The sequence below is a fragment of the Otolemur garnettii genome, unplaced genomic scaffold (genome assembly GCF_000181295.1).
Source record: "Otolemur garnettii isolate 467f Iridium unplaced genomic scaffold, OtoGar3 scaffold00014, whole genome shotgun sequence".
NCBI classification, from domain to species: Eukaryota; Metazoa; Chordata; class Mammalia; order Primates; family Galagidae; genus Otolemur; species Otolemur garnettii.
The window spans coordinates 8,143,615-8,157,243 of NW_003852409.1; the positions used below are offsets into that span (position 1 = coordinate 8,143,615).

The 13,629-nt window shown below is 34.5% G+C and overlaps 1 protein-coding gene across 2 annotated transcripts in view; it reads left to right on the forward strand.

Moving 5' to 3' along the window:
* SMC2 (structural maintenance of chromosomes 2) overlaps positions 1–13,629 on the forward strand; it is a 42,381-nt gene that overhangs the window by 22,632 nt on the left and 6,120 nt on the right. For both annotated transcript variants that reach the window (XM_003785186.3, XM_023510596.1), the window contains exons 16-22: positions 1,253–1,388; positions 3,723–3,847; positions 5,146–5,339; positions 6,707–6,850; positions 7,614–7,808; positions 9,406–9,606; positions 11,596–11,712. In XM_003785186.3, the coding sequence (XP_003785234.1) occupies positions 1,253–1,388; positions 3,723–3,847; positions 5,146–5,339; positions 6,707–6,850; positions 7,614–7,808; positions 9,406–9,606; positions 11,596–11,712 (1,112 nt within the window). The remainder of the gene's footprint in view (positions 1–1,252; positions 1,389–3,722; positions 3,848–5,145; positions 5,340–6,706; positions 6,851–7,613; positions 7,809–9,405; positions 9,607–11,595; positions 11,713–13,629) is intronic.

Below are 13,629 nucleotides of genomic sequence, written 5' to 3' on the forward strand. Positions count from 1 at the left end.
CTGCCGTCTATGATCATCTTTAAAAGAAAAACGTTTCAGAAAGAAAACATTCTAATTGGAGTTTTTGTCCCTGTTCATGAAAAAGGATGGATAAATGATGAAGGCAGGAAAATCTGGTTTAATGAAGGCCTGGAGGATTACTTAAAGAAACAGCTCTGCTTATTTTTGATCATTTCAAAGGCCATGTTATGCAAAGTGCAAAAGCAGTCACAGTGGACTTCAAAACCCAACTTGCTGTGATACGTGGCGGTAGGCTGACCAGCCACCTGCAACTTCTAGATGTGTCAGTAAACAAGCCCTTGAAAGCCCTAATGAAGATACAGTGGACATCATGGGTTTAGTCAGCTGGTAATGATTTAACATCTACAGGCAGTAACATGAAAGTGCACATCACCCAGGTTTGCAAATGGCTCCTAAGTTTGTGGAACTGTGTCAAAAATGAAGTGGTATAGATGGAACTGAGGATGGTGAAATTCACTGAGTTGAGGAAAGTGACTCTTCAGAAGACGCTGGTAATAGATGATAAAAATTGAAGAAGGTGGACTTCTTTTATGAGACCGAGTCTCACTTTGACGCCCTTGGTAGAGTGCCTCAGCCTCTCTAGTAGCTGGGACATGCACTGGCCAAAACGCCCAGCTATTTTTTGTTTTGTTTGTTTGTTTAAGAGAATTTTTGCCCTTGCTCAGGCTGGTCTTGAACTCCTTGAGCTCAAGCAGTCCACCTGCCTCGGCCTCCCAGAGGGCCAGGATTACAGACATGAGCCACTGTGTCCAGCTTGGTACTTCTTATATTAATAGTGGTGAAGAGTTCCTGGCCTTCTATGATGTGTATATATGATAAATTTGTTACCAGTACATAAAGTTTCTTGTCCTTTGTATCAGTTCTTGTGTTTTGTAATTATTTGTTACATAAAATTTCATGTACTATAGTATGTTAAAAAACAAATGCAATAATTCCTTTATAATACAAAAAACAAATAAATATAAACAAATAACAATTTGAATTAAAAAATTAAAAGTAAAGAGTTTGTTCCTGCAAGTTTGGGCCAAAAACATAGGTTCTTATTCTACATGGCAAATACAGCAGATGTATTACTTATCAATTCTGTATGTCATAAAGGTCAAGGATATAATGAATTCTGTAGTTTCATAAGCTTACTGTGAGATTTGCTATTGAATCATTTGACTTTTTATTGTTTAATGTGTATGTGGTAACTTAACGTGCAAGCCTTGTTTCAATTTGCCTCTATCAGGTGCTCGATCCCAGGCGGCTTCTATTTTAACTAAATTTCAAGAACTCAAAGCTGTTCAAGATGAGCTAAGAATCAAAGAGAATGATCTACAGGCTTTAGAGGAGGAATTAGCAGGTCTTAAAAACACTGCCGAAAAGTAAGACTTCTTTTGGATTAAGCTACATTTTTTTGATTGAAGATTCCCATGGTAGATAATGACAGAGCATTTACTTTCATGTAAAGAAATATAACTTCTGACTTTTTTTAATGTAGTATCCTTGGTTTTATTTAAAATATTTGAATAGATTATGAGTTGATAACTTACATTATTCACTTTTTTCTGATAAGAGTAATGTCTGTTATAAGAAACTAATGAAATCGTTTTTAATCAAAAGGAAAACAATTCAGTCAGATATTTTACTCTTAATTGCGGTACATACTAACATTCTATTGGCATCGGTGGGCGATTTTTAGATTCTCTGGACTCTGGATACCAGAGGATATTTTTTGATTAGAAATTATATGACACAGTATAGCATTGATCAATTGTCTGTACTGTTTATTTCCTTACAGAGTTTCTTCTATGTGGGTGTAGTTATAGTTTTGTTTGTATACTTTTTTGTCACTACTTCTGTTTCTGTATAATAGAAACATATGCATATTTTAAGTTTTCAAAATTGGGGTTCTGCTACTTAAGGCAAATTTTTTTCCCTCACTCAACATTACTTAATAAATATTCATCGAATGCCTCTAATGTGCTACTAATTACTTCTCTAGGAGCTGGGGGTGACAGTGAATCAAACAGATAGTATCTCTGCCTTTATCCAGTTCTCATATAGTTGGGGAAATAGATAATAAACATAAATTGGTAGAACATTTGTTAGAATAGTTCTGAAAAGAAAAAAGTAAATCAGGAAAGGAGATATGAAATATCTAGGGCAGGACATGTTGAAATTTTAGAGCAGTCAAGAAAAGCCTGAGAACATGCTATGCAGTAAACACTGGGAAGATGTGAGTGACCCTATGGTTATCTGGGAGGAGAGACCCCACTTGCTTTAAAAGCTTATGGAGTACTACAGTTTTAAAATGTGCATTATTTGAAAGTCTAACTGTAATTTTTTCTAGTCCCTCTTAGGATGGCAAATAGGAACTGATAAAAATTTTATTTAGAATTCACAATACTGAATCAAGTATAAAAAGTCTAAATAAATTTTGAAATGATTTGGGGGGACGGTCAGTTTTTAGAATTCAACTTCCAAAAGTAAATAGCACCAAGACTTTTGGGAGACCGTATATGTAAAAGATTTTCATAATCAGTCAAAGTGGCCATTCAAAGACATAAAATGTATGAAAATGCTCACTTTCAAATATCACATAACATGCAAAGCTTACATTTTCCTTTATTAGTATAAATTAACCATTGAGTAGCCTTTAATTCTTAGAAGTTTACAGTAAAACTTTCCTGTGATATCTAAAAACTCTAGCAAGATGATGCATTTATAGCTAGGTTTGGCTTTAGCTATAAAAGTATCATCTTGCTAGAGTAGTGGCCACTAGTTTTAGCATTAGATCATTTATTCTGCAGAGTGGGTTTGTTGGCTAATCGTGGCACTGAGGTGAAGGAAGAGAAATAGATTTTTAAAAATGTGAGAGCAGAAGGATCAGGTAAAGTCATTATTGCACTCCATATTAGGAAAATAATGTGTATGCTATCTCTTTTTTCCTGCAGAATTTCTACCGTTCACATTTTTAAATATCTTGAACTCAAAATTACTGCTTTATACTATCAAGCACAGTTTTAGGCAGTAATACTCAAAGTAGCATTTATTATATTTTATGAATTTTGTCATTTTTTCCCCCCAAACCTCATTGATTTCTAGTGACAAAGTGCTTTGTGAATTTATATTAACTTGAAATTTCACTGTAGCTGAATTAGCTACGTACTTTTCAAAGAAATGTCTCAACAGCTATGAGTGGGATAGAATTACAAGGATTTCAAGACAGTGTTTTGCAGATGATTTAGTTCAATATTAAGTCTTCCTAAGCTGTCAATCTCATTACCGAAAGTAACATTTGAAATTGGGTATTAATAAGTAGCTCAATTTTTTAAATTTTGTATAATTATTGTAATTTATTTTTATAGTAAGTAGTTGTTTTTCAAGTTTTTTTAATTTTACATAGTTTAGCAGAAGGGATTATTTTAAGGAAACTTAGAATTATTTTTAGTGTTTTCTAAATGTAACTGTTTTCATAAATAGTTATTATTGATTTTGGTTGTTTAGAGCTGTTACCTTCAGTGACCAAATCAGAATTTTGAATTTTTAGTAATTGATGCCTTAGGAAATTAAACAGCATCAAACTATTCTTGTAACACGTAGCATCTTACATTGTTTTTATTGTATATAACTTTATGTAAGAGCCTGAAGTTTGAATTATGTGTCAAACACCAGAAAAATTACAGGCACTTATTATATACTTCTCTTTTTGTAAGGTATCGCAAACTAAAACAACAGTGGGAGATGAAAACTGAGGAGGCAGATTTGTTACAAACCAAGCTCCAACAAAGCTCATATCATAAGCAACAAGAAGAATTAGATGCCCTTAAAAAAACCATTGGTAAGATGAAACATTCTGTGTGTGATTTCTGTTTCTATGAATACCTTTTACCTCACTTTAGGTGTTTAGATGACTCTTCTTAGCACAGTACTGCTTTAGGGCAGATCCAAGTCTGGGATTTATGGGTCTAAGGATATCGGGTCATCTTCATTTTTATTATGGATCACCAGAGTTTTGTCTTTTTTTTTTTTTTTACCAATATTCATTTCTACCCATGGCACATGAAAATTTTCAATTTTCCAAATTTTTTCTTTCTAGACTTTAAATCTCCAGTCTGTTGGTTGTGAAGAGATAGTGGATTAGCATTTTAATTTGCATTTCCCTGAATGTTAGTAAAATTTGTGGTCTTTCTTATGTGTTCATTGGATTTTTGAGTTTGTACTTCCGTGAATTTTCTACTTATTTCTTTGCCATGTGTTATTCTTGTTTTTTTTTTTTTTTTTCCCTTTCCTGTTCTCATAGTTGTGAGTTCCAAATTCTTACAGGATCTTACAGATCTTACAGATCTTCTTACTAAGATCTTACAGATCTTATAATGCAATATGCATTGCAAAATAACTTTTTGGATTTGTGTGCTTGTCTTTTAATTTTTTGTTCTTAGTTTTTTTGTCACACAAAAATTTTTAATGTTTAATGTAATCTACTTTATTGCTATCTCCCTAATTTTAAGAAGCTATCTAATAATTTTTTCTTTCCTCAGGTTTAATTCTGTATAGTAGTTTTTGTTTTGTCTTTCCTTAGGACAATATTTATGTACCTTTTTCCCTACTTATATTTTAATTCTACAGCAAAAAGTAATTTGGGAAAGTGATTACTTCTAACTAGGTCCTCAAACTCACAATGTGTGTCATTTGTGACTACAACATGTTTAATCTGTTTTGCTCTTTCATTTCTTTCATAAATTTGGGGGTAATGATTTTTTCTTTATACGAGACATGTTCTCACATTATTGACTTACTTTAATGAGAGATTTCTTGAATATGTGTAAAGAACAAAGAATGTAAAATAAGCTTGTTTGTGAAATTGACTTTAAGCTTTCTGGCAATTAAGATTAAGAAAAAATACCATGGTTATACTGTCAGTTATGATTTTAGAAAGAACATAGGTATGTTAAGAATGCCAGGTGTGATCTTTTTAATATGTTGCTTCAAAACGTTTTGAGAGAAGGATAAAGTTTATATTATTCACTTTTATATTAATAGAAATTATTCTTTATAGATCTTAGGTAATTCAAGTATGACTCTAAGTCCTTATCTATAACTGTTAATTTAGCCACATTTGCCCACTTTATGATCTAGAGGAAAGCGAGGAGACTTTAAAAAATACTAAGGAAATTCAAAAAAAAGCAGAAGAAAAATATGAAGTATTGGAGAATAAAATGAAAAATGCAGAAGCTGAAAGAGAGAGAGAGCTGAAAGATGCTCAGAAAAAACTGGATTGTGCCAAAACAAAGGCAGATGCATCTAGTAAGAAAATGAAAGAAAAACAACAGGTAATACCCTTTCTTGAATTGGAACCACTCTTTTAAAGTCAACATAGAGCCTAAGGCAGAGCCTCATTGATTGGCCTTATTCATCAGAATTGATCCCAGAATCTAAATGTGAGCTATGTTCTTTAACAAATTATGCATCTTACAAATCAAATTTATAGGATGAGTCTCTCAAATTCAAAATGCTGCAAAATCTAAAACTTTTTGAGCATTAACATGACACTCAAAAGAAATGCTCATTGGTTTGAATTTGAGATGCTCATCCAGTCATTATAATGTAAATGTTTCAAAATCCTAAAATCTTGAAAATCCAAAATAGTTCTATTCCCAACTATTTTTGATAAGGGATACTCAATTTGTATATTTCTCTGAAAGCCCTATAATTGTCACATCATTGTGAGTATGAGATATACTGGCTTGCTAATTTTAGGGAAAGAGCAAAGTTGCCTTTTGGTAAATGAATGTGTTCCTCAGGACTGGACAACTTTCCATCAGGAGTGGATTATATAATATTATGGAGTTTTCATATAACAGGTTCAACAAGTCGATGTTTCTATTTGGTAACCCCCTATGACTATAAGAGCTAGTCAGTTGTAGATTGGTGATACCTTAATATATCTTATTAGATATATAAAGATAGTATCAAATCTGGAATTTGAAAACAGGGTTTGTCTCTAAAGGCTATGCTCTTAGTTGCTATTCTTTGCAATTCCACTAAATATATTTTCTTCCTGTTTTTTTTTAAGTTGCCTTAACATTCTATCATTAAATAGCTGCATAAAGTATTTTCTAATTAACTTACAATGAGAAAGAAGAAAATTGAGAAACTTCAACTTTTTTGCGCATTGAATAATTTTATTTAAAGAAACTGTTATCTATACCAATTCATCTGTTACATGGAATTTTATATTTTCCCTATAGAAACAAAAGAATAAAGGAAATAATTTATGCAGAGATCTTTGAACCCATAAAAATGGCGGGTTCAACAAAAAAATAGCTGGCCGTTGTGGTGGGTGCCTGTAGTCCCAGCTACTCAGGAGGCTGAGGCTAGAGAATCACTTAAGCCCAGGAGTTGGAGATTGCTGTGAGCTGTGACACTGTAGCACTCTACCGAGGGCAATAAAGTGACACTCCTGTCTCTTAAAAACAAACAAACAAACAAAATTATATATACATTTATCATCATTTTTTCTTTTTAAAATAGGAAAATAAACTTCTTTCCCCTTCTTCCGGAGAAGAGTAACATGTACTTTTGGTAGTGGAGTGGTAACTAAGCTGTTGCATGAGAGTATTATGAATTTAGTTACTCTGTGTTTATTTTTTAGTAGTTTATAACCTGCGTGAATGCCGCAATACTATGTTTTTTATAGGAAGTCGAAGCTATCACACTGGAGCTTGAAGAGCTCAAGAGAGAGCATGCATCCAATAAACAACAGCTTGAAGCTGTAAATGAAGCTATCAAATCCTATGAAGGTCAGATTGAAGTGATGGCAGCTGAAGTGGCTAAAAATAAGGTAAGATTTCTTTATCAAATTGGAGAAACTGAAAATGCTAACTTATGAAATGTTAGTGTAAGATGTTTGACTTTAGTGTTCTTAATCTTTTTATTCTTGTCATGATATTAGCATGAGGCAAAAATAGTGATTCCTGATCCAGATTTGTCACTTTTCTGAGCAATCTCATAAGTCAATTTTCAGTGGTTCCTCTTCCTGTCAACAATGTTGATCTCATCGAAAGCTGCATTTAGTAGAAACTCTTATTTTCAGCATGACCATTGTATTTCAACCCCTTTTTTCTAGTAGTAATTCATTAGTCTTTTTTTTTTTTTGAGACAGAGTCTCACTACACCTCAGTAGAGTGCTGTGGCATCACAACTCGCAGCAATCTCAAACTCTTAGGCTTAGGTGATTCTCTTGCCTCAGCCTCCCAAGTACCTGGGATTACAGGTGCCCGCCACAACACCCGGCTGTTTTTTTGATGCTGTTGTCAATTGTTGTTTAGCTGGCCTGGGTTGGGTTTGAACCCACCAACCCCATGTATTTGGCTGGCACCCTACCCACTGAGCTACAGGCACTGCCTCATTAGTCCTTTTAATAGTGATAGAAAGTGTAGAGGGTTAGTTGACCATTTGCCTATAATCAAGTGCCTTTTTATCTGGAAGTTTCTCAGGCAACTTTTTTTTTTTTTTTCAGACAATTGTTTCGTAAACTAAAGACATTGTAAAGACATTTATATTTTACTTACCTATGTAATGTCTTGTAATTTTTTTTGTTTCAGGAGTTAGTAAGTAAAGCTCAAGAAGAGGTGACCAAGCAAAAAGAAGTGATAACAGCCCAAGACAGTGTAATTAAAGCTAAATATGCAGAAGTGGCAAAGCACAAGGAGCAGAACAATGAATCTCAGCTTAAAATTAAGGAATTAGACCACAACATCAGCAAACACAGACGGGAAGCTGAAGATGGCGCTGCAAAGGCACGTTCGTGTTCCTGGTTATCCTTAGAATCAGGTTTTTGTGTCTGGGCTGCTAGAACATTTTAGTAAACTGCTTGATGGAACGAGCTCAGTATTAATGGCAGAACTACCGTCTCACATGTTAACTGCTTCTCAACAGTGCAGTCGAGAGTGAACTTATTTATTATAATGAAAATGCTTATTTTCAACAAATGGCATGTTTAATTTTTAAATTTAATTTCAAATATTTGTTCCCACCTACATATATTTGCCAAATGCCTGGTAGTCTCCCATGGGAATAACGGGGATTTTTTACCCCTAAATCTTGATAGGACTAATTACTAGTGTATTAGTAATAATAATTTATTTTCATTACTTTATTTCAAATTGAGTTTAAATAACTTACAGAAATATATAGAGGGTGCCACAAAAATGTATATACGTTTTAGAAAGGAAAAAGCTTTGGCCAAGCAGTTACATTTTTGAAGTTATCCCACTGCTTTTGGCCACTCTTAATATTTCTCCTTTTCATGTATCTCCCTGCCTTGCTTTTGTAGATTTTCATTGCTTGTTTGAGAGGCTACATTCACGTGGTGTTAGTTCATCCTTAGCGTTTTCTTATGAGTGTATAACTTTTGGAACTAGCCTTTTGAATGCCCACATTCCTTTTTAGCATCATAAAAATATACTAACTTTACAGAAAGATGAAGAATATACAAGACGGTCTTCCCACACTCTGTAAAAAACCACAAAACTTGGTTTAAAGAACTTTTTTTATGGCTACATTATAATTTCTGACTTTATTTTGTTGCTATTGATTTCCCATTAGCCTAGTAGCTTACTGTCAGTGGATTCACTGAGACACTACCAATGCCAGTGTTACTGCTAATAGTTTAAGAGAGAGGACAGATGAGGATTTCACGTGGGGGCCTAGAGGTGGGACCATACCCCTGGACTCAAAAAGAATAAACAAATTGACAAGGATTAGAGTCTACCAGTTATAATGAACCTTAAATAATTCTAGTAGAAGAAAGTCTTCTTTAAGCATTATAATTTGAATTTTATAATCAGTTATATGAAGAAGTATTAAATTGTGTCACTGTCAGAGTGAGTGGGAGCAGAGAGAGAGATAATGTTTAGAGCAGTTTGTTTTGTTATGTTATAATTCTTAGAGATAATTATTAGATACCAGTCTGGATTAGGTTCCCATTTTGCCAAATCTGTAACTTAAGTATAAGAATTTTGACTTCTCACCAGTTGCTTTTTGAAGCAATAGATAGAATTTGGTAGAATCTGAAGGAGCCCCATCTGACTTACATTTCATTCTAACGGAAATGTTTTACAAATACCCTGTAGAAATGTCTCTTTAAGTTAGCTCTCTTCTGATGCTTCAGTAATAGGACGATGTTTTGCTCTCCACTCTCTGGTTTCTGTAGTCTGTGCTCCAAGTAAAAATACTTACCCTTAGTCCTGTCAGTAGTGAACCTCATTTTGTTGAAGAGTCATTAAGAGATTCTCTCCTAGTATTTGAATTAAAATTAGTAAGTATTTATGAAACTGATTTATCAATGTTAGTTTGTGAACAATCATAGCTCTTTTTATTTTTATATGTGACTAGGTGTCCAAAATGTTGAAAGATTATGACTGGATTAATGCAGAGAGACACCTCTTTGGCCAACCCAATACTGCCTATGATTTCAAAACTAACAACCCAAAAGAAGCTGGTCAGAGACTTCAGAAGTTGCAGGAAATGAAGGAGAAGTTGGGAAGAAATGTCAATATGAGAGCTATGAATGTACTGACAGAAGCTGAAGAGCGAGTAAGTCACTTTCCTGTGAACAACTGGCCCCGTTCACCCTGACTGGCATTCACAGTGCTCTATGATTTCTGATGCAATTATTAGAGTTAACTTTTTGCTAGATGTCCTTGATACTTGTTTACTTTCTGCTTTCCTTTTTCTCCCTTTTCTTCATTTTTTTATTTCATTCTTTTCGCATCATCAATTTCTATATTCTATTATATACTATTAATGAGTTTTCTACTGGATTTTGCTATGCCATTAACATGTTTTACTCTTTTCTTATTCTTGACATAAATAAACAACAGCACTTTGGATCCTGTCAGTTCTCCGTATTTCTGTTATTCCTTTCACTTGCCCTGAAAAGCTTTGGAAAATAGCATATGCTGCTATCCACTTTCTCAGCAGCCACTTCATAACTGCTGTCTTCCCTTTGACTCTAGTGTATACAGAAACCATTACGTCAGCAATGACTAGAATCCTTCTGTACACAACCACTGTTTCACTAATCTGTAAATCCAGCAGCATCTTATGGTTTTAATGCTCTCAATTGCTAGATAAACTATCAGTCTCCCATACCCTGACATCGTCTAAGATCCGAGAAGGGAATTGTATGTCATCTAGTAATGAACTTGGGAGGCCTTGTCACTAGAAAAACCTAGTGAAGGAAGCAGTCCCTTCCATGATGGCCCCATAGAAAAATACAATCTTAATAATTTTATATTAATGTTCTGGACCTCCTTTAATTCTGTTTGAATTTGTATATTAGACTTAAAGTAGAATTAAAAAGAAAACTACAAGATAGATAATGCCATGAGTGCAATTAATTTCAAGAAATTTTAAAAACTATTACTGATGTTACTATGCACCAAGAATCTAAATTATATTAGATATCAAACAAGTGAATAATGTAGGTGTTGTGATTGTTCTCTAAAACACTCCCTCTGGTTTTTCACTTTCACATTAAAGTTTTGTAGTATGTTCTATATTTGTGGAAGGAAATCTTTGCTCCGAATTTGAGTTATAGAAAGTGGTGAAATGCGTTTCACTTTTACTTGTTTACTTTTATTACATAATAAGAATTCAGTCTTTTTTTTTTTCAAAACATTTATCAATGGCAGGTTCTTACAAGAGAAGGCTCTATTGTTGATCATCAGATGGCCTTTTGTTTTGTTTGCATGTTTCGTGTGTCTCTGCATAAGAAATCACATGGACTTGTAAAAGAATAAAGATACAGAGAAAAGGTTTGGGGAGCTTGGTGATAAAGGAGAGGGACAGCAGGACAGACAGCAGGACTGGCTGGAGTTGTTAAGGGAAATTATGAAGCCTCCTTAAATTGGGAGGCTTTGAAGAGAAGTGAGTTAGGAGAGTTTTAGAAAGGTCCATAGCCATTCACAGTATAATTCTTCCTCTACAGAAAGGCTACTCTGAAGAGATAAATGTGTAAACTGGAATTTGAGGGACTAGTTGTGTTGGTGTGGAGAAAGAGCATTCCAGGAAGAGAGAACAGTGCAGTGGCTGTAAAACCATAATGAGTTAATTAATGTTCAAACAACTGAAAAGACTTTGTGACCAGAACAGGGGAGGAGTCTGACTCCATGAAGGAAAGGGATAAAAGGCCCAACTTATGTAGTACCCATACATCACAGTAAAGAATTGAAATTGTATGCATTTTACTGCCACAACTGACATTTAAGAGAACATTCAGAGCTACTTTTACTTGAGTTTGTATTTGATCCTTTTTTGGCCTTGGTTGCCTGAGAGATAAGGGAATATTGTGAAATCAAAATGTTTTAAGGGTCTGTACTATAAATTCTCAATTCTAGTAATGGAAGTTTATCATGTACATGTGGATGATTTTACTCATAATTTGATTTTAGTACATTGTATCTTTTTGGTAAATAGGATAGCATGTATTACATATTAAAAGAGTAAAACCTCTTTATTCCTGAATTTTAAAACATAGAAGAAATTTTATATTTTCCTAATTAACTGCTTTTTATCTCACAGTACAATGACTTGATGAAGAAAAAGAGAATTGTTGAAAATGACAAAGCTAAAATTCTTACAACTATAGAGGACCTTGACCAGAAGAAAAACCAAGCCCTAAATATTGCCTGGCAAAAGGTACATCTTTTATGAGGAGGCAAGGATGAAAAAAAAACATGGTCATTGAATTTATAAAAAATTTGAAATAGTTGCAATAGTTTGAATGAGGCACTTGATCACACTGGAATTAAATCCTCAGACTCTAAATGCAGTTTGTCTTTTTAGACTTGACTACTGCTGGATGCAGTCACCTTGTAGCTCTTCAGGAACTGGACAGTAAGAAAGGGAGTTTAGTATTCTCTTTTACTTCTCTGGCTTCGTATAATCTGTCTTCTCTGGGATAATTCCTTAGTCTCTTCTGTGAATGTTTATCATTTTTCCTATCACAGAAGACTCTTGCTTAAAAAATTCCAAACATAGTTCCTGTGCTGTTGGATACTTTAGCACACCTGTGCATCTGAGATTCCGCTGGGCACCTTGTATGTGGGTGAGCATTAGGGAAGTTAAGATTATGAAAATAGTGAAATGATTATACACAAAGTTCTGTGATCAGGGTCACGTATGCAGAATAATGGGAGAGGACATGAACCTCCACAGAGAACATACTATACTGGGGGTTTAATGAGACAACTTGACTTGAACGTCACACGACTTCATGAAAAAGGCCTACAAAGGCCTGGTTGAAGCCAAAAAGGACCCCCCAAAAGGGTCTGTAAGGGCTTGGCTGGGGCCTGAAAGGGCTAGAAAAGCCATTTTAAAATTAATTAAGGCAGCACATATAATTGACTCATTGAGCAAGAAAGACTAGTTCTTGTGGGTGTGAGATAAAAAGATTCAACTTTTTTTTACCCCACTCCTGATACAAGTAGGGTATCAACTAATTGCCCCAGAGAAACACAGAAGATTAACTGGGTGACGTCTAGCTCCAAAGTCTGTGCTCCCTTTTCCTTTATTTTCTATAATCCTGTGAGTGATTGACAAGTATTTTAAGAAGTAAAAGTAATGAAAATAGCTAAAGGGTAATCAGGTGGATAATGGAAAATTAGGACATGAGAAACCACAAAAATGCCATATATTGTTGTTGGTACAAAAACCCATTTGCTAATCAAGAGAAGTAATAAAAACCAAGTGCAAGGGCGGTGCCTGTGGCTCAAAGGAGTAGGGCGCCGGCACCATATGCCAGAGGTTGCAAGTTCAAACCCAGCCCTGGCCCAAAAAAAAACCCAAAAAACAAAAAACCCAAGTACATCAGACTTTGGGGCTGTCACTATCTCTTCCCCCACCACCAAGCTCACTCTATAAATTCTACTCTGTTTCTGGTTTTATTTTTTTCATTCCTTCGTCACTGTCAAACACTGGAGATACTCACAGGTTGTGTGGGGGCTGGCGCCCTCCAACCTTGCCTCTTTTTTCTCCTTGTGATTCTGCAGGAACTTTATTTTTAGTAATAACAACACAGTTATTACTTTCAGTTATCTTGTTTTTCCTGTGCTTAGACTTATATTTAGTGTTTCATTTCCCTGTAATGTTTCTGTTTTTTAAAAAAGATGCATGTAAAAAGTTGGCCCCATTATTCTTGTGTGACATGTCCATTTAACACTAGATCTAAGAGGTTTTGTTTCCCTTTTTCACTGTGATTTCTAGATTTAGTACAAATCAGAATCGGTTTTTTGAACTGACCCTGCTCTTCCTCTTATGTCAGTTGCTGTTTTCAAATTAATTTTCTCATCCATTCCCCATAACGTGCTAATAAGGTAGGTACTGTCAGCATTATAGTCTTCCTCTGCTCCACGCATACTTGACTGAAAACAGCCAGATTATTATAGGCATTTTCTGTTGTTTTTTGTTTTCATACTTGCACAGTTTCTGTTTTATTGCATTGTTATATCAGTCTTCTTCTCTGCCCACTAACTTGATGTGTTTCTTTTTTCATCTTTTGGAAAGATTTTCATGTAAAGTTCATGGCTGTATTCAGGGTTTAGTAGCATTCTACTC